We start from the raw sequence: 23010 nt of genomic DNA, 5'->3' as shown, positions 1-23010 counted from the left end.
TGCCTACAATGACTCAACTTTCTTTTTCATTTGGTGTTGTTCAAAGTCCAAAAAAAAAAACGAAATTTCATAATTTTTAAATTTTAAAATACATGGACTTTTTAACCATTTTCAAATAACTCTTGTAAAATTTTATAAATTTTTTTAAAAGAAAGTGTGAGAATCTAAAATTTGAATAATATTTATTCTAAACTTGTGATAATTAAGACAATTGATCAATACGTGTTTAGAATAGTGTTTAAGTTAATTGTACCATTTTTTACAAGTTTTAATTTAAATGACAGAATGAAATATTATTTAGTAAGCTAAAAAAACATTATTATATGTTAAAAAATTATATATTTACATTCTTTTTATCATGTTATATATTTTAGTAAATTAAAATTAAAATTTATATTAATTTTAGTTTCATATATTTATTAAATAAATCAGTTCATGTTTTTAAAATTTGAAGTATAAGATCACACAGTAACAGCAGAGTAGATCTATTCCATTACAACCATCATTCTACTATATATTTCTCCATATTGTACAATATGATTATTAATATAAATAAGAGAAAAACATAAACATAATTTATATTAACGATGAAAACCAAATCAATACAATATTATATAATTTTTTTTCATGGACTTGGAGGACGACGAGGAAGAAAGTTGTGGCCTATGGGATCAGCACCTCCCAGGAAGCGTCCATCTTGATGGTACCCAAAAGTAATATTGAAAATGAATAATCAGTAATTCCACATAAATTAAACATTGATACTAAAGAAATATAAATAATGAAATTAAAGGCTTTTTATGATAAAAAATAATCTGAGTTTTAAATAGAAATCATTTTTAGCATTCTCTTTAAAATGTTCTTATTTTTAATCTCAAGCATCTTCATCTTCTTCGATTATATAATTGAGGGCAATATGGAAAAGTAATGAAAAAAAATAAATTTAAATTAATATTTTTAATGAATGAAAAATGGTTGTTTAATTATACTGGAATTCAAAGGTAGAAGATTAGAAAAATTTATGAATTAAAGATGAAAGATTAATAAATTGTTGTAAGGATGGTAGGTGACTTACTTGGTTTGTGAGGCTCTGAAATGGAAAGGGGTACCCTTGCAGTTGCCATATTCATTGATAAGAGAATCACAAATAGAAAAATCATCTTCATCAAAACCTTCTCATAACAAGCCATCTTAGATGGAAACATTTTTTCAAATACGTGAGAATATAGAACGAGAAGTCGATATAAATAGAGAAAAAAAATATTGTGTGTGCTATTCCAGAACCTGTCAATTTTATGCACAGAGCATAACATTAAATTCGCTTATTATTATTGAAGGACTTATATGACTTTAAATATAATGTACGATATATAATGTATCATATATATATATATATATATATATATATATATATATATATATATATATATATATATATATATATATTCGAGAATGTACGTAAATTTGTGATAATTGAATAAACTCAAATTGAAAAAAAGTTATATAAATAATATCTTAATTCAAATAATTTTACAAAATTATATAATTTTAAATAAATAAAATTTATAGATATATTATTCATAAAATAAATATTGTAAAACATAAATACTTGGATTATTGTCATTAGTTTTGATACATTTTATTAAATATACAATAAAAAAAAGAATTATAGCAATCTATTTTCTTAATTTTTCTCCCTTTCAAGTTCGCGATTCACACGATCCTACCAATTTCACAGTCGATTCTATCGAATTTACGCAGAAAACGAGTTTACTTTCGAGTTAACTCGGAAGTCATGTCTGGGAACATAAACTCGTACGAGTTTACGAGTTAACTCGAGAGTTTGATAACCATGATATATATATATATATATATATATATATATATATATATATATATATATATATATATATATATATATATATATATTTGAAAGAGAAAGGTTTAAGAGAAATAAGGGAGGTGAGTAAGGGTTTGAGGGTTTCTTGTTTTTTTTTAGTTTTGAAAATGAAAATTTTTTAAATACCTCTTTGACTTTAAAATTTAGAATACATAATATATGAGAGTATTTTTGTTTACTAAAATCCGGTACACATTGCTAAAATGTACCAACTAAAAATATATATATAGTATGATTTTAGTGTTTAAATTTATATATAAATTGTTTTTTTTTTAAATATTTATATAAAATTCATCTATATATTTTAGAAATGCATCGCAACCTTAAAAAGTATCTATCTGTGGCTAACATGGCTGACTGACACTTGTAAGTAAAACAAATTTTGATTTTTTTTGTTTATTTTTTCTTTTACATTTTATTATTTCTTTTTCTTGTCCTCTTTCATCTTTTTCGAAGCAGTTTCAACCACAAAACCAAAGGTCGCTTCCTTCATCAACTAGACCCATCAAGAATGATGTTAACCGCATATAGAGAACTCGTCGGTACACCTTTATCTTAGTCTACACACCTTTAGTTCTAACTTAGACCAAATCATCAAGTTTTAATCAACATTTTCTCACATTTCACGCATACACCATCATTTTCACACCATCATACTTACATACACCAACAAAAAAAATATCAAAACTAAAAGTATATAATCGATTCTAATAAAACTCACATAGCACACTAAGTAATAATAATATTACTTTCTTATTTTATGATGTACTAACCTTTTGAATTATGAATTCAAACTTTTTTAACTTAGAAGTTTGTTCAAGGTTCAAGATCTTATTATCTTGTTATCAACATGATCTCATTATCTTGTTATGTGTTTTGGAATATCTTATTCTTACACTATGTGTCAAGTTGGGTTGAGTTGAATTTTTCTATTTGTTTTTATCATGATCTAAATTTAATTCAACTCACTTTTGAGGATAGATTGAGTTTCAATAATTATGTTAAAATTTTTAAAAATGTTAAAAACTTGTAGTTTTCAAGCATTAACCTAATAAAAAATTTCATGTACAAAAATTAACTTAAGATTCAAGTAAAACAATAAGTCAAATCATAACATGTTCGTGCAAACTACTTTAAGAAATAAAGAGAAAAACATAATATGATTTATTCATAATACAAATGAATTAGTTTGAACTGGGTCAAGTTTGATCAAATTATCACAATAAAATTTAACTCATTATAATTAGGTTAGAATCATCAAATAATTTGAACGAATAAAAACTCTTAATAAAATGATGGAATACGATAAATAATTTAATATATACTTATATAATTTATTAGTAGAATTTGTGATGGATATTTAGTGAGATTTTTTGTAAGTTGGTAAGGTCTAGTTTGTTTTCCTAGCTTCTGGTTCTTGAGCGATGATGGCAATCGTTCTGACCAAACGTTTCCAAGTCACCATCCATTGCCGACACTTGCCATTTTTCTACATATTTCATTTTCAAAAACTCCATTACTGTACCAACCCTGATGGTTACTCATAATTAATTATCCATCTTCCTACGTAATTAACCCTTTGTTTAAGCTCCTTCACACCCAAACATCATCCCTCAAAGCCATAAACACACCCACAACACCAAATTATATTATTTACTTGTAAACTAAAATATTAATTAGTAACTGCAACGCTGTCTTCATTGGGCCTGGACTCAGTTTGCTTGTTGCACCTTTATTTTGATTTCTTGCACCCTATTTTACAATTTCACCCTGCCTTTAATTTACTCCATGCACAAACTTATTCATATACCTCCATTACCTTATTACTATATTGTTTAATGACTTTTAAGGAATCATCCAGTGACCCATCATATTCACCTAAGTCTTATGGAGTAGTTGAAAGAAAAAATAGAACTCTTAAAGGAGATGATGAATGTTATACTTATTAGTTGTGGTGCATCTGATAACCTTTAGGGAGAAGTCTTGCTTACTGCATGTTTTTTAATAAATAAAATACCCCATAAGATTGTTATAAAAATTGTGTCATTGCCGTTATTCTTCTGATATTGCAAAATTTCTAGTGTTGATTTTTTTATTGTGCACGTTCCGCAAGAATCGTTGGATCGTTGCAACTCCAACCCTCGTGCTTCCTGTTAGTAGTGGGTTTTAAGCCTAACTCAACCCCAAAAAACCGGCTTGTAGGGTGAGGTTTGCACCTCAATTATATATTATAATTTGGCCTTATCTCTAGTCGATGTGGGACTTCCAACACACCCCCTTCACGCCGAGGTATAGACATCTTGTGCGTGATAGTAGAAATTGAGTGGTCCGATAGCGACCCGATTGCGGGTGGAAGAGAAGAATAGAATGCCCACTTAGAACTCGCTAGGATAGGCTCTAACCATGGCTCTGATACCATATTAGTAGTGGATTTTAAGCCTAACTCAACCCCACAAAACCGGCTTGTAGGGTGAGGTTTGCACCTCACTTATATATTATAATTTGGCCTTATCTCTAGTCGATGTGGGACTTCCAACACACCCCCTTCACGCCGAGGTATAGACATCTCGTGCGTGATAGTAGAAATTGGGTGGTCCGATAACGGTCCGATTGCGGGTGGAAGAGAAGAATAGAATACCCACTTAGAACTCGCTAGGATAGGCTCTAACCTGGCTCTGATACCATATTAGAAAGTGGGTTTAAGCCTCGATGTGGGACTTCCAACACACCCCCTTCACGCCGAGGTATAGACATCTCGTGCGTGATAGTAGAAATTGGGTGGTCCGATAACGGCCCGATTGCGGGTGGAAGAGAAGAATAGAATGCCCACTTAGAACTCGCTAGGATAGGCTCTAACCATGGCTCTGATACCATATTAGAAAGTGAGTTTATGCCTAACTCAACCCCACAAAACCGGCTTGTAGGGTGAGGTTTGCACCTCACTTATATATTATAATTTGGCCTTATCTCTAGTCGATGTGGGACTTCCAACACACCCCCTTCACGCCGAGGTATAGACATCTCGTGCGTGATAGTAGAAATTGGGTGGTCCGATAACGGCCCGATTGCGGGTGGAAGAGAAGAATAGAATGCCCACTTAGAACTCGCTAGGATAGGCTCTAACCATGGCTCTGATACCATATTAGAAAGTGAGTTTATGCCTAACTCAACCCCACAAAACCGACTTGTAAGGAGAGGTTTGCACCTCAATTATATATTATAATTTGGCCTTATCTCTAGTCGATGTGGGACTTCCAACACTTCCAACAAAATCGTTACTGTCGTTCTTTTTGATTCGCAATGTTTTAATTTATTAAAAACATCATTTCCTCAAGATATTTTGGCAGATATTTTGAATCTTTTGGATTATGAGCCTGATTCACGAGCTCTATAAATAAAGCAATTCATTCAGTTCAAAACACATCATCAAAAACCATTCTTCTCTCATTCTCTCTTCTCTTGGTTTCATTCTTTCTCTTTTCTTCTTTTCTTAAAAATATTTTGGGTTTATTTTATTATCCTTTTAGAGATATTTAATAATTCTGAAATCCTCAAAAATTTTGAAAAGTTCTTATGGTATCTTGCACAATACAAAGGCAATGATTTACACATCCCAAAAGATCTTTTTTCGTAATCTTTATTCTTTATTGTTAACTTCTACAACAAAAACTTTACACTTCAAAGGAAGATGGTTTAGACCAATTCTTGTGGACTAGAAATCGCTACATATTTGACTTTGAACAAATGCTCACCCATAATAACAAATACCGACTGCATGAATATTCCTCGTATTTTTAGTTGTTCCTAAACTCCATTTTTCATAAATATAACAATAAATAATACTAGTTGAGATTCTCGAGTCGGATTTTTAAGGAAGAAGGGAAATATTAGTGATATTATATATAAACTTCGTTTGACTATAGTAATATGTTTTTAGTTTTTTTTATTTATCAACTTCTCTTAGACTCACTTAAAAATAAATAAATAAATAAATAAGCTTATAATCCATATAAAGTTTTTTATTTAAATTTTCCATAATTTTATTTTCATTTATATGTAAACTATATTTTTAACCTCTATTAACCTTTCTATTTTTATAATATAGCTGAAACAATCCATTATTTGTGTACTCATAAGAAAATGTTGTTGGAAAATGTTCATATGCAAATGCGAACCACAAATTCAATAAGACATATCCGTGGTTGAAATTTAGACACACGTATTCTCTTCAAAGTTTGGTGTCATAGAAGTCTTAATCAAGTAATACAGATATATATAAAAATTATTTGTTATAAATAAATTATTTACAATACATATATAAGCAGTTATATCTATATGCTTCTGCACTGCAAGTTTTCCTTCAAACCATGGATGATGAGCATAATAATTATGGTGTTGTGGATCTTCTTCTCTGAGGAGGAGGCGTATAAAGATAATAATTATGGCCGTGTGGATCATCTGCTTTCTCAAGGAGCCGTCCATCTTAATGGTTTCCCAAAACAAAATATTGCTAATCAAAATTATTATACTAATTAATCATAATTTTAAACTAAAACAAAATAAAAGAACTTTGGAGAGAGAAGAAAGAAATAGTTAAAACTTGAATCAGAAACATTAACTGGTTCAATTTCAAAAGATTAAATGTTACTTACATGGTTTCTGATGAGATTGAGACATCCAAAGGGGCACCCTTGCTGTTGTCAGATTCAACGATAAGAGTAGCAGAAATATGATAACTATGTTTAAGATAAGCTTCTTAAAGTAAGCCATTTCAGTTTCAATGGAATGTAGCATGTATTTATACTATACACACAAAGACAGAGATAAAAGAAAAATCTTCTGCATACTATTCTAATATATTTATTATTTTAAATTTTATTATCTTATAAAACCAAGAATTTCAAACTTCAACGTAGACAATTCCAAATATATTTATTCATCTTATCAATATTATCTCACCAGTACTTCAGTTGAAAATGTTAGCATCATTTGTAAGAAAAAAGCAAATTTTAAAACCTTTCTTCTCCTTAACCTTCAACGAAAATTTTATTTTGGGACACTCGATACCTCAAAAATTAATAATTTAAATATATTTAATAAGTGATTAACCTTAACAATATTATATCAATAAATTATATTTCAAAATAAAATTATTAACATGAATAATATTATTTCAACATAAGTAGAAACAATAACTTGTTCATTTATTTAGTGTTATACCAACATTCTATCAAATTCAATAAGAATAATTAAAAATAATAATATATATTAAAATAAATTATAAAATATAGATACATAGGAGTAAATATACCATGGTGATAAAATACTTTGATCAAAAAATATAAACGCTCATTTTTTTATAGTGGATCGCAAAACCAAAGTATAACCCTTCTCAAATTATTATTTCCAATAAACATTTTCTTATGGATAATTTTTTTATCAGCTCTATGGATTGCATAATGAAAATAATAGATTATCATGTGCCATGTTATCTTAATTTAGAAAACTAACACATGTCCATATTTAAATCACAAGATATAGATAGTTTTCTTTTTTTCTTGATGACATGCAACAATATATATTATCGCAATATGTTCACACTGTCATTGTATTGATTTCAAATCCTCTAAAAGAGAGTTAACTATTATGTTTTTATAATCTTTTAAAACACTTTGTATTTATATTCAGAAATAAAGTAAAACACTTGTAAGGTTAATTTAATGGAATTAGACCATCTAGTCGATAAACTAGTGATATTAAGAGTGGTTATACTCATCTAATCAGTAGGTTAGTTGTAAATCATAAGTGATTAAACTCGTTTACAATCATTCGTGATTAGTGGAATCCCTTAAAAGAATTTAACGAAAGACTAGACGTATCTTAATTTAGATCAAACTAGTATAAAAAAAGTGTGTCTTTTGCTATTGTTTTTCAAAGGTTTTCTATTAAAAGTTTTAGAAACTCAAGTGTTTATCATCTATTGCAGACAGTCTAATTCCTAAAAAAAAAAAAAATATTAAAAATAATCTATATTAAACCATTTTGTTAATAGTGTGATTACAAGTACAATATCACATGAAATAAAACATAACTATGTCAAATACAAATACAAATTCGTAACTATTACAATCAAATTCAATTCCCAAAAAATCTATACTAATAATATCTTAATATCAAATTCAGTTTTTATAAAATATATGCAAAGTTTTCCTTCAAACCCAATATTGTACTCTCTGACTTCTCATGGATGATGAACATAATAATTATGGTCTCGTGGATCATCTGCTCTCAGAAGGCGTCCATCTTAATGGTTCCCAAAACAAAATATTAGAACTTACTCATCAGTAATCAAAATTATTATACTAATTACAAATAATTTTAAACTAAAACAAAACAAAAGAACTTTGGAGAGAGAAGACAAAAATAGTTAAAACTTGAATCAGAAACATTAACTGGTTCAATTTCAAAAGATTAAATGTTACTTACATGGTTTGTGTTGGGACATCCAAAAGGGCACCCTTGCTGCTGTCAGATTCAATGATAAGAGTAGCAGAAATATGATAACCATGTTTAAGATAAGCTTCTTAAAGTAAGCCATTTTAGTTTCAAAGGATGTATTTATTGCAGTGTGTGATGGTTTAATGGAATGTAGCATGTATTTATACTATACACACAAAGACAGAGATAAAAGAAAAATCTTGTGTATACTATTCTAATAAATTAAACAAATGTTTATTAAATAATATTTAATATTATTTTAAGATATTTGTCTTTGAACCAATGCTCACAAAGAATACCATTATAAGATGCCAACGACATTATGATACGAATCCTCATACTTTTTAAGGTTTGTGAAAACTCCACGTTTTTCAAAAATATTACAATGAATAATACTCGTTGAGAGTGTCAAAGTTTGAATTTTTTTTAAGAAGAAAAGAAGAATGAGTAGCATTATATATAAACTTCGTTTGACCGGCGTCTAGTATATGATTTTAATTTATGAATATTTTTTTATCAACTTCTCTTAAATCAATTTAAAAATAAATAAATAAATAGATTAACTTTATTAATTTATATCAAATTTTTATGTAAATTTTCTAAATTTTGTTTTAATTTATATATAAACTAATTTTAACCTATATTAATTTTTTTTTATAATATAGTTCGAAAACTATACACATCCACAAGTTCCTTGTGCACGTGCTATTTTACTAGTCCATTATTTGTGTACTGATAATTAAATGTTGATATTTAGACACGTATCATCTTTTGATGTCATAGAAGTCTTTTTTCTGAACTGCTTTTTCAACTTAATCTATTAATAACTAGAGCCTTTTATAACCAAGATTCTTTGAAAATATATTTTTAATTAAGATTATTTTATATATATATAAAATTTTAACAATTTTAATTAAGATTATTTTGTAACATATAAATGATAATATGTTTATCTATATTGTTTCTTTTCATACATAAACAAGAAAAAAAGTTATATGTATGTGTGTATAATTAGTATTGATATAAAATTAGTGTTTTAGACACTATTTTGAACAATTGGTTAGCATTGATAAGGAAACAAGTAACGCAATCAATTTTGAGCTTTATATTTTATATGTATAAATAATTCAATGTTTATTTATATTTATTATTACCAAAACTTTATATTGTATGAATCATTTTTAAATTATAAAATTAGACCAATTTTATACCTTCCATTTTAATGACAAATATAATAAGTTTTTAATCGATTAGGGTAGTTATCATATATATAATACGCCTTGCTTTACTGTACATTATACAAAAATAAATAAATATTAATTATAAAAATTCTCTGTTTTAGTTTATTTTCCTTATTGGTGAAATTTGGTAACTTAAAATGTTCAACTTTATTTATGTGAAAATAATAATTTAAAAATATGAAAAAGATGAATTAAAGTGTGAACAAAACACAACTACATCAAGTGAAAGATAAAAATTTTAATTTTACAAAATTATTTATTAATAAATTGTAAATGGAATAATTAATGAAAAATTATGAAGGTTTAATTAGCATTATTGGCTCAATACAAGATCGACGTGGTGTTCCAATTAGAAAAATGAATCGAATTGACCAAGCCCAATTCCCTTAAAAATTTTACTAACCAGGGTAAAACAACAGGAGAAACAATTTCTTTTTTACTTTGATATTGATAACAAGAGTATATATATATATATATATATATATATATACTGCAAAAACATGGTGAGGAAGAAGAACAATGAAGTGTTGACTATGTGTAACAGTGTTGGTGGAAAAAGGGAATTGGAGAAGGAGGACGCAAGTGACGTAGGTGTATAAATTAGAGAGGTGTAGTAAGAAAAAAATGGGGTGCAGAAGTAACAGCCCAAAGAGCGACATGACAGTACATAACAGTACCGAGGAAAAGTGATATTTTTCGTAGAAAAAGGAAAAGTTAGAACAGTAACTTTGCAGTCAGCAGAGAGAGAGGAAAAGAAAGTGGAGAATGGAGTCGAATTATGCAGAGGAGGAAAAAGCATGCATCTCTGCAATGCAGCATTGCTTTGGTTCAATATATTCTGCAGTTTTGAATGCATCGATTGAGCTAAACTTGTTTGAGATCATAGCAAAGGCATCTCCAACAGGAGTTGGTGTGACAGCGTCTGATGTTGCCTCTCAACTTCCAACACAGCACCCAGAATTGGCTCGCAGGATTGATCGCATGTTGTCTCTGCTTGTTACTCATTCTCTTCTCACTTGTTCAACTCGCACAAACGAAAATGGTGAACCTCAGAGGTTATACCATCTTTCTCATGTTGGTCACTACTTCGTCAAAGATCACAGCAAGGGCTCTCTGGCTCCCCTATCAACTTTTCTTAGTCACCCTTCCATCGTCCATGTCTTGTAAGTATTGCAGTTGCGCAATATAATCTGAGAAAATGTTTTTATAACAATTTTTTTTAATAATTCTTTTACTACATATATGCAGTAGTTTGTGATTGTTTTAAATATTTTTTTAGAAATAAATTTAAATAAACCAATAAAATAATGATAGATGGTGTATTGAAAAAAAATTATTATAAAAATTATCCAACGTATCAAAGAGTCTTATAACGTAATGCATTCCTATTCTTGTTTTCGTAATGTAGTAATTTTTCAGCTGAAAAGTTCCTCTTATTGAGTTTATGTGTAGTTGAAGTTTACAAAATTAACTTGACGTAACAGCTTGAACTCGAATAAGATAGATTTAGATTTTGAAGGATGTTATTAACATTTTACTAATTAAGCTTATCTCTGATCTGACTTTATAAAAAGCCTAGCTTCTAAGGTCAGTATATGACTCACTTGTACATTTGATACCCATCAAATAAAAATAATTCATTTCACAGCTCAAAATAATAACCAAATAGATCTTGTAAAGATATTTTTTTTGGGCTGTCCTCTATACTGTCAGGTATTCGTCTTCTACTATCCGGTTTCAATTTTCCAACACTCCAAACACTATCATATAAGCAAAATGTTCTTTAAACAACTTTTTTTGTTTAATCCTTTTCGACATCCCTATTTATGTACGAATGTCTCAATTGGGTCCTCGTTTTTTAAAGTGTATCAAAATAGTCTTTAATTTTGAAAATTGATATCAATTGAGTCCTTTCCGTTAAGTTGGCTGGACGGCGTTAAAAAAATTGATGAGTGGATGCTGAGATGACGAACGAACGCTCGTCCACCAGCGAACGAACGCTCGTCCACCAGCGAACGAACGCTCGTCCACCAGCGAACGAACGCTCGTCCACCAGAGAACGAACGCTCGTCGACCTCTTACTGCTGGACGACCGTTCGTTCCACACTGGACGACCGTTTGTTCGGTGGTCGACGAGCGTTCGTTCGCTGATGGACGAGCGTTCGTTCGCTGGTGAACGAGCGTTCGTTCGTCATCTCAGCATCCACTCATCAATTTTTTTAACGCCGTCCAGCCAACTTAACGGAAAGGACTCAATTGATATCAATTTTCAAAATTAAGAACCATTTTGATACACTTTAGAAAACGAGGACCCAATTGAGACATTCGTACATAAATAGGGATGTCGAAAAGGATTAAACCACTTTTTTTTATAACTTTTTTAAAACAGTGACACGTGATCCATTATCAAAAAGTTCTTAAAAAAAGTTGTTAACATATCAGGATCTATCATATAAGAGAGTTGCTCCTTACACCACCCCACATTGCTCCCTGCACCACTACATTTTTTTTAAATTCCAAAACTATCTTTTATATTTTAAAATATCCTACACCCCCACCTCTTTTTTTAAACGACATCCGTTGAAGAAAAATTAACGGATGTAGCACATCTGTTGAAGTTTTCTTTTCTTTTTTTAAATAAAAAAATAAAAAATAAAAAATAAAATATGTAAACAAATATCAACATCCGTTCACGGATGTCAACATCATCCATTGAAGGCGAAACGTATGTTGACATCCGTTTTATAACAATGATAAATTAGGTATGGAGTGATACAGTGAGCATTTGGTGGTAATGGAAAGAGCAACACATCATATAAAGATTATCTAATACTCAAGTCATCTAATACTCAAGCCCGTAATTGGTCAGAACCTTGAAGTTAAATCTCAATTAATGCAAAATGTGAAAATAAATTATCATTAATATCATATTTATAGAGTTTTATTGACTAAGGATTCAACTAGATAGTCACACTTCTGTGAACCCATCAACTGAGAAATTTATTGACTAAATTATCAGTTTCAGTCCAACCATAAGCTTTAATCATTTAAACCATTACTCCATGCTTTTAGTTAGAGGACACTTATATTAAAGATAGGTAATTTTGACCGAATTTATTTACATTGGTGTTTGGTTTTTTGATTAGGCTGAACTACAAGGAGGCACTTTTGGACTTTGAGAAGGGCTTGTACCAGAAGGTTCATGGAGTGCCTATTTATGAAGGCATATGCTCGGATCCCACACTGAGTAATATTTTTAATGAAGCAATGAGTAATCTTGGCACAATCGAGATTAAGAAGATTATAGAAATGTATAGAGGATTTGATAAAATATCTTTGCTAGTTGATGTGGGTGGTGGCATTGGCCAAAATCTTAATATGATAATCTCCAATTATCCTTCTATTAAGGGCATTAATTTTGATTTGCCTCATGTTATACAAAATGCTCCCATTTATTCAGGTATATATGTTTCCTTTTTCTCTACTTTTCCATTATGCTTTAATATTACTCTTATAAAACTAGCTATTTCAGATGGAATTTATTGTTTCATTTGTTTATTTACTTTATGCTGAGTGAAATTAATTAAATTCTCGTGAAGGGATAAAGCAAGTTGAAGGAAACATGTTTGAAAGTGTTCCAGAAGGTGATGCTATAATATTAAAGGTTAGTCTATTTCTCAAATAGTTTATCTAAATTAAAATTTTTAAAATATGAGTTGTTTAAATTTATATAAAACATGTAACACTATTTTTAATATCAAATATTAAAATTTAATGTTTATAAATTCCTTTTTATATCTCACTTAACTTTTTTATTTTTATTTAAGTTTGAATTTGTGACTTGAAAAACTGTTTACTTTTGCATAGTTTGTTGATAATTGTAGGCAGTGTTACACAATTGGTCGGATGAAAAATGTGTAGAAATTTTAAAGAATTGCTACAAAGCTTTGCCAGAAAAGGGAAAGGTAATTGTTATGGAGATGATAATGCCTGAAGCAATTGACTCAACAGATGCAGATAAAATGGTCACTGGCTTTGACAACCTTATGTTTTTGGATGCTGGCACTGAAAGAACTGAGAAAGAATTTCATAATTTATCCAAACTCTCAGGATTTTCTCATTTTCAGCTTGTTTGTCGTGTCTTCTCAGCTTTGGGAGTTATAGAATTTCATAAGTGATTATATGTTTATGAGTCTGAGCTTCTTATGTGAATTGCTTTGTGGTTTCTTGTAAGATAATCTCTAAATGATAAGAATTATTGATGTTGTTCACTAGTGCCATAGATAGTAAGTTTGTTTAGCTTTATTTCTTGATTGTTACTTAAAACAAATTTTTTTCCGCTGCGCATGGTAAATCAAGTGTTTAGATCGCAAAACTGCATATCCTGTTACAACGTTACGGTGAATCACTGTTATTTTGGAAAAGAAAATTGAAAACCCCATTTAAGGTGAATGACCTTCACTTTTAAATTGAATGCTTTAATTGTTAGAAGTCTCACAGACTAATTCATAGACTAATTCATAGTTTATAAGTAGGTTTAAAATATATTTGTTACTTTACAGAAAAGAATTATGATTTCTAGTTGTTTAAATATGTCCATGAATCAAGCAAACTATTTCTTCACTCTCATTCTATTTACTATCTTTTTCAACCTCTCTCTCCTCCAACACCCTCAGAGTTGGTTGTTAAATTTGACTTCTTTCAACTTCTCAGCTAATTGATCCACTTAAGTCTCCAAATTATAGATAAAGGCTTTAGTGTTTTTGTGATTAGAGATGAAAACTTAATTGAATTGTTGACATGTCTCTTCAAGCTTTGATGTCATGTCATGCAAGGAAGGTTGTTGTTGTTTTTGTTGATGTGATGGTCTATTTGAAGATTCAGCTTGTCTCATGCTTGGATAAAACTTTCACCTTGATTATAATTTCCATAATTACCTTGGTAGACTTGATTATCCATATAATTAATTAATTTCTTCTCGAGATATATTTTTCATGGCACATTATCCATTAACATGATCTCCCACCACATATGTAACATCCCAAAATTATACAGTCAGCAACTATATAATAGAATAATCACATGTATTAATATGACAAAACAGTTTTACACTTAAAGAGATAAGGTTCGCATATGGCCGAACGGCCTTACATAAATACCAATAAATGTACGAGCGTTCACTAAAATTTAAGAACGAACGGTTTACAAAATAAAAAAAATACCGAACGTCCAAATATTTACTTAAAGTAAAAAGGCGCACGCTCTAGAATGGCCCGCTATTCTAACTAAACTAGTAAATAACCGAACGTACTACTGTTCGGCCTTCACTTCAACATCTACCAAATTATCTTCAGCAATGATTTCCTCTCCAAGCGTTTCCTCCAGAGATGCATCTACCTCTGCTCACATCCACACGGATGATCATTGCAAGGACAAGACGGATACACATATACAGACAACACAATGGAAAACGAAGGGTAAGCTTATTGAATTTAATTCAAGTAAAACATACATTTCATACATATCAAACACATCAAATAAGTTACAACACATACGTTCAATTCATTCGTTAACTTAGTCAAATTCCTGATACTAGACTGACCGTCCGGACTGTATGAATTCTGTGTAGCTACGACGTCCATGCACCCAGGTGGGATACTCGTCAGCTGGAATACTTTGTATATTCCGAAACTGACATTCCCCCTTGCACCAGTTGTAAAAATTCCACTTCCTTAGCAAAACGAACGCTATCCGGGAAGTACTCCTCATAGAATTTGCTTCTGAAAACTTCCCAAGTAATAGGACTGTGAGCGTCCGTCAGTATAGCCTTCACGCTCGCCCACCAGTGGCTCACTTCTCCAGTTAGAAGATATTCTGTAAAAGCCAAACGATTTTCATCCGGACACCTCTTTGCATTATAAATCCTCTCCATGTCACGCAGCCATTGATCTGCCTCATCAGGAAGGCATTTTCCACTGAATTTTGCAGGATGGTGTTGGAGGAAACTTTCCAAACTCCATTCAGCATGTGGTGTAGCGGTGGAAGAGGACGCTCCTGGCGTGCCTCTGGTAGCAGCAAGAATATCCATTAACTGCCTCTGAGTCGCTTCAGAGTTGGCGCGAGCGGCCTCCATACTCTGCATAGCGTTCTGATTTTGCTGCATCAGAGTGGCGTTCTGCTCCATTAACGTGATATTCTGTTGCTGCAGTCTATCAATTACAGATTCCAACAACCTGGTGTTGTTGGACGTATCAGATTCATTGGGTTGTGGAGGAGGAGGGAGTCTAGGAGCCATTTGTTCTCTGGAACAGAGAAAAACGAGCGTTAGTCATGTTCAAAGAGTTGAAAAAAATTAACTCATTAAACACATATTAAGCACACAGCAAAAACACAGTGCACCCATAACCTACAGTGTCCTTTAATAGAACAAAACTGCTCTGATACCAATAATGTAACATCCCAAAATTATACAGTCAACAACTATATAATAGAATAATCACATGTATTAATATGACAAAACAGTTTTACACTTAAAGAGATAAGGTTCGCATATGGCCGAACGGCCTTACATAAATACCAATAAATGTACGAGCGTTCACTAAAATTTAAGAACGAACGGTTTACAAAATAAAAAAAATACCGAACGTCCAAATATTTACTTAAAGTAAAAAGGCGCACGCTCTAGAATGGCCCGCTATTCTAACTAAACTAGTAAATAACCGAACGTACTACTGTTCGGCCTTCACTTCAACATCTACCAAATTATCTTCAGCAATGATTTCCTCTCCAAGCGTTTCCTCCAGAGATGCATCTACCTCTGCTCACATCCACACGGATGATCATTGCAAGGACAAGACGGATACACATATACAGACAACACAATGGAAAACGAAGGGTAAGCTTATTGAATTTAATTCAAGTAAAACATACATTTCATACATATCAAACACATCAAATAAGTTACAACACATACGTTCAATTCATTCGTTAACTCAGTCAAATTCTTGATACTAGACTGACCGTCCGGACTGTATGAATTCTGTGTAGCTACGACGTCCATGCACCCAGGTGGGATAACTAGAATACTCGTCAGCTGCCACCTGAGGTTAGTCCATTCTGTCCAAGTTACAGTTATGGACTAAGACCTCCTGCCATTCCCACACATGACATACTCCTCTCTACTTGAGAACGAGCACTCACGGAATATCAGGATGACCCGCCAGCTAAGCTTACCACATTCATACTTTACAAATCTCAATTTCCATTCAAGAGTCGTTCCTCCCTAGAACGCTCGTTCAAAATCCACAAACATAATTTCATCTCTTATACCGTTCGCACATCATAACTCTTTCTTTTAATCACATTTTCATTCTTAGTTCCACTTTCATAAAAAGACGAGCGTTCAATCCTCTTTATAACGAGGACGAACGTAGAGAGTGAGACTGAAAGAACTTCTTTTCCGAAGGGATAAAGCTGGCCCATCTTTCATGACGAATGTCATTACAATTTGAATCAGTTAAATGAACTGACTCTAGAACGATTCAACTTATACTTAGAATAATTCAAAGACCAAGATTCAGAGTCAATCCAACTGAATGAAGATACCAAAGACGAGTACTAAATGTACTAAGTACAATTTAGTTAGAATAACCGACTGCCAGTAAATGACCGAACGCGGTACTCAAATTTACTGAAATTTAGGACGAACGCTAATTAAGTTTTTAGGACGAACGCTATTTCAGCTCGTTGGAAATTACGGGAAGAACGAACGTTCGGTATAGGACCGAGCGTTCCTTTATAACATACGCATTGAGACGAGCGTTCGGTATAAGACCGAGCGCCACTTAGGACGTACGCTTTGGGTCGAGACCCATCGCTGATTCAAAATCATAAAACATGGAATTTATATACGATGAGATGTTTACATTCATGATTTTAACAAAATGGTTAAGTGTCCAAATGTATAATTTCAAGCTTCTCAAATTCTCACACAACACTCAGGATATCTACGTTTGGCCGAAAGCTCAAACGTAAAACTAATATAAGAGGGCGTTCGTCCTCAAATAGAATCCTCTCCAAATGAAAGGGTTCAGCTATTTCAAAGAAGTTACTGAGAATACCAAACGGTCAAAGACCGTTTCGATAACGAACGTTCAATATCATAGGAATTTCATATTCAAAATCTCACTTACAGTACTCTCATTTTTTCAGCATATACATTTCATACTTCCCAATAATCATACTATAGTTCATCTCATATTTACCATACATCAGTTCATACTTTATACTTCACATTCAATATCCATTTACATACTTTCACATTGATACATATCCAACATCATCATGCAGATTAATCATCATAAATCACATTCAATCCAGCAAACAGCGAACATTCATAACAATCAAAACATATGAATTAAATCAAATAAGCTTCCCTTACCTCTAACGTGAACAGACGTCCTACAATGTGTAACTTGACTTGTAAATTTACAATTTCCTTCTCTCCGCAACGCTTAATACTATATGAATCAATCATCAAAGATAGATGAAAACGGTTCAGTATTTAACTAAAGAATTTCATCACCCAGAGTTTGGGCGTGCATGCGCACAAGAACGACAGTTTGAAGGGAAACGAACTTACCGGTTTCAGAACGCTAAAGTGTTCGGTTCTGGTGAAAGCTCAAGGCAACAGGGATCCTTCTACGGTGCCTAAATAGTAATCGGAGCAGAGGATGGTGAGTTGCAGTAGAGAGAAGTGAAAGGTTTTCTAGAGAGAAGGTGGAGAAAATGGAGATCTGAAGTTAGGAAGAAGAAGAAGTGTGCAGAAGAATGAGCAGAGTTTTTCAGAAATGATTTTTCTGTTTGCCCACGCCCCAAAAACAGACGTGCGCCCTTCTGCTGACACCTGCCCTCACTTACTGACTTCAGAATGTTCCATTTTGACACTTGGCAGCTCATGATATCAGAGTTTTAGTGCATTTTTAATACCTCTGAGCAAGTGGCGTGGTGCATTTAAGAGAGCCAACAGGTGACGCAGCAGGGTAATTAATGAGGCGTGACAACATAACTCACAACTTTGTACTTGTTGTTAATATTGATCTTGACATATGTTTCCAAACTCATGAAAGAAGTGCTGAAATTTTTTCCAGAAGAGCTTCCAATTGTTACGTACTAACTTGTTTTGAGCTAACAATGTATCTTAAATTTGAAGCTTCAATACACCTTTTTTTTGCACTTGAGTCACATACACACAAATACGACAAACATATACTCACACACAAACACATAAAGGCATACAATCTCACACATCCATACACACTGAGAGCTTCAGTTTTTTTTTGTTCTTTAACTCACATTAGTAAAAAAATTATCATAAAATAACATTGGACAATGACATTGTAAAAGAAACTCTTTAACTAATTTTAACCAAAATAATCGTAGTCAACATTAATTTTAATATGTAAAATCAACATTAATTAGCTAAAATAATTTAACTAGTATATCAATGGAAAAAATTCATTTTCTAACATGAACTAAAAATTACAGATAAACTTTAGATGAACAATATTTATTAAAAAACATTACCAATTCATATTCTTGTAAATATCAATTAATACGAAAATAATTTTCTATATTTTAGAGTAATGAACTTGATAAAAATATTAAAATTCAAAACTTTTATATTGTTATTTAAACAAAACATTTAAAAATAAAATAGCTTAAATTGAAAAAAAAAAATCTACATATTTTAATTATCTTGTGAAAATACTTATCAAAATTTAAAGGGTAATTGAATCTATATCATTCTGAATGGCAAATAAGATGACACTTCTTATATCCATGTTCCAACACTAAAATGCTTCTACATCTTGAGGCATGAGACAACTGTTATGCTTCTCAAATACATTGGTACGTACCAATGTCCAACCCTAGTTTTTATTTATTTATTTATTTTTTTGTATAATTGATCAAATAATTGTCCACTACTTCAAATTTTAGTACATTTCGACATGACAGCTTTTACATTATAGCAAATCTTCATTTTTATAGTCATCACGAACTAGTTGCAATTTTTTTTTCAAGTTACAAAACCAACAAAAAAATATATTTTTTTTCTCACCGTTAAGGGAATAATAATAATAATGATTAGTGGCTCAAATAATTTATATCTCCAGAATCTCCTTTGCATGAGGGCAATGACATAATCAAAGTAAGAATGAAGACAAGACCACTCATGACTCATCCCAAACCATTGGAAAGTATAAACATAATAGTAAGAAACATCATTGTCAACCTACACATAATAACGTTTCTAATAACTTTGTCTAATTTCCATGGTCCATCAATTATGTTTCAAACCAAGTACTCATCTTAAAATGTAGAAACAAGATTAGACAAATCAAAACCCTAATTAATAGATATATGTATTTGATAAAAGTTTGAATGTGTGGAGCATGTGCATTGATTATATAATTAGTAGGCACGTGATGTGAACCCAAGGGAATAAAGGTAGCACTTGAGTCACCAAATCTCTTATGGGGATATGGTGGGGGCATGACAAAGAAACAATGAGCTCATCTTCATAATCATATTATTCCTTACTTCTTTCTTTTGCAACTTGGATTAATTTTTTTTTTCTTATTATTTTTTCATCAACAAAACAATATGGAATAAACTAAATTCTAATTTCTGGTTACTTTAATTTTCATACATGATTTTAGCTAACAAATCTTACACAATCAACAATTTTCATCTTATTGGAAGTCAGTCCCACATCGATATTTATTGCCATTAACTATAACGATATTTGTTGTTTGTTGGACATGTTGTTCCATCTGCTATCAGACCGTTATCGAACCATCCATTAATGTCTAGTCGCATGTTCAAGATGATGTCCATACCTCGGCGTAAGAGGAGTATGTTGGAAGTCTCACATCGACTAGAGATAAGGTCAATTTATTATAATATATAAGTGGGTACAAATCTCACCTATTAAGCTAATTTTGTGGACTTTAAGTCACTTCTTAACACATCTTATATCTTCAATCATTTCTGTTTTATTCCTTTTTCTTTGTTTTACTAAATTATTTATATCTATTAATAAAGAGGATTGATTTTGTTTTCATTTCAAAATTATTTTTTCATGTACAATATTTTTACCTATTTTATCCCTATTAATAAAGTATCTATTATTTAAGAGGTTTGATTTTGTAACCACCTCATAACTATTTTTTGGTATACATATTTTTCTGGTGGATTTTATCCTCATTAATATAAACTATTTTATTATTTTATCTTTTAAATTTTATAATTATTTTTTAAAATTTAATTAATTCGTTTTATTATCACAAAACAGAGGCATGTGTTTCTACTAATAAAAACAATATTCATCTAAGACAATGACAAGAGATAATTAATTGATTAAAATGTAAAAATAAAGTGTAGAAAATTTAATTTTGACCCAAACTTTTATTTTTTTTTAAATAAAAGCTAAATTTGGAGAAAAAATAAATAGGAAGACCGAAATTACACCTAAAGAATAAAAGGGGTGAAAATTGTAATTTAATGTTTTTATTGTGAATATATACTTGTCCATGCCCCTTTGTTTTTTTATAAATAGTTTCGAATTTTCTTTCAATTAATCTATTTTATGTTTTCAGTGAAATAAATAAGTGGTGTATGCTGTTACAATTTCTTTTTTCTTTTACTTTATTTTATAAAAGTAGGGGTGATCATAGGCAACTGTGTCAGAGATGAACATGACCTGCTTGGAGTCTCTTCTTTATTCGAGTAAGGAATAATTAAGGTGTATATTTTACAAGTCCCTAAAAACAAAGTTCAAATTTTCTCAAAATTATTCTATTTTAAATCTTGTTTTTTGTTGAATAATAAAAGATGCTTTAGGTGTTACATCTTTCTTGCCTTTGTAAGATGGAGTTGGGTTTGGACAACAATGTCAGACATGAACATGACTAGTTTAAAGTCTCAACTTTGTTAGAGACAAAAATAATTGAGTTGTGTCTTTTATATATGTCTAAAAGCTATTTTTTGTGATGACGTCTTTCCTTTACTTCAATTTTTTTTACTTGCAAATGCAAGGTTTGAGAAAGTTGATGAATTTTTGTAGAATTTCACATTATTTAAAACATTTTTTTTATAATGGTGATAATATATATATATATATATATATATATATATATATATATATATATATATATATAATAATTGTTGGAATAAATGAATATTTCTAGATTTGTTATATTCTTGATATTTTTTCATGAATATCCAACAAGTAACCGTTCAGATAACATAAAAAATATTATTTGGTGAATAGATATTATTTGTACTCAACTTGTTATTATCACTAAGCTTTTGTACATGCATGTGTTTTTTTATATTCCAAACTTATTAGACATATTTGCCTCATAGTGATGAGTTAGTAATGTATTACTTTTTGGAAGCAATTTATGTAACAACTTTAGCAATTTTGTGAAATTTTTATCGATTCACATATTTCTTGTTTTAAAATGTTAAGATATGCAAAATATTCTATTAAGGAATATTAGACAATCAAATATTGTGTTAGTTCTAATTTAGAATTATAATAATTTGTGTTATATATATGGTACTCTACTCTTTGAAATAATACATCAGAATTATTCTTTAAACCTTTTATTATAAGATTAATTAATTAATCATAGTACTGTCAACAAACGTGTAAAACTTGAACAATTGGGATACAAAAGTTTCTCTAAATAATTATTTAGGATGTGTTCACTTGAGGGAGTAGAGTTGAGAGAGAAGAAGTGAATGAATTTAAAGAGATTTGAGAGTAAATTGTGTATTTTTTTTAAGAGATTTGGAGGTGATTGGGAATGGATTTAAAAGTAAAGTTTGTCAAGAATTTGACCTATGTGATAAACCAAAAAATGTTTATTAAATTACAAAATTATCCTTTGTTTATTATAATTAAAAAATTGATATACTGTTGAAATCTGTATTAAATTGTAAATTAAATACTATAAGATGTTCCGATATTATAAGCTTTAATCGGTTACGTGTGAAAACCAATAAAAACACTGTGAAGGTCGCACAAAATAATAAGAAAATATATTATTATTCTTATTAATATTATTATTTTCCTTTATTATTTATTCTTAATATTACTTTTATTATTATCATTATTAAAACCATATGAAAAATAGACATAAGCAAATTTAATATGAAAAGAATTTATAAGTAATGTTACATACGATTCCGTAAATAATACAATTTAGATAATATTATATATTATTATTATTATGTATGTAATGTTGGGTAAACTACATATGGAATAATTTATATGTAAGTCACATACGAAATAATCCTGTA

At 30.3% G+C, this 23010-nt stretch overlaps 1 protein-coding gene and 2 long non-coding RNA genes across 3 annotated transcripts; 1 reads left to right on the top strand and 2 right to left on the bottom strand.

Moving 5' to 3' along the window:
* Nucleotides 1–486: 486 nt before the first annotated feature.
* LOC124836546 (uncharacterized) lies at nt 487–1359 on the bottom strand. The gene is made up of 2 exons (XR_007028650.2): nt 1076–1359; nt 487–696 (listed from the first exon to the last, which is right to left on the bottom strand). It is a non-coding gene; the product is annotated as an uncharacterized LOC124836546 (long non-coding RNA).
* Nucleotides 1360–6122: 4763 nt separating this feature from the next.
* On the bottom strand, nt 6123–8570 carry LOC148201361 (uncharacterized). The gene is made up of 3 exons (XR_015784800.1): nt 8387–8570; nt 6553–8203; nt 6123–6382 (listed from the first exon to the last, which is right to left on the bottom strand). It is a non-coding gene; the product is annotated as an uncharacterized LOC148201361 (long non-coding RNA).
* A 1834-nt stretch (nt 8571–10404) lies between these two features.
* Nucleotides 10405–13817, top strand: LOC124836545 (isoliquiritigenin 2'-O-methyltransferase-like). Its single transcript, XM_047311719.2, has 4 exons — nt 10405–10802; nt 12786–13099; nt 13239–13303; nt 13524–13817. The coding sequence occupies exons 1-4, from the start codon at nt 10405–10407 to the stop codon at nt 13815–13817; spliced, it is 1071 nt and encodes a 356-aa protein (XP_047167675.2).
* The last annotated feature ends 9193 nt before the right edge of the window (nt 13818–23010 follow it).

The sequence above is a fragment of the Vigna umbellata genome, chromosome 3, assembly GCF_029865625.1.
Source record: "Vigna umbellata cultivar VRB3 chromosome 3, Vumbellata_1.0, whole genome shotgun sequence".
In the NCBI taxonomy this organism is placed as follows: domain Eukaryota; kingdom Viridiplantae; phylum Streptophyta; class Magnoliopsida; order Fabales; family Fabaceae; genus Vigna; species Vigna umbellata.
The sequence above is the reverse complement of the archived record's forward strand: the minus strand, read 5'-3'. Positions and strand labels throughout refer to the sequence as shown.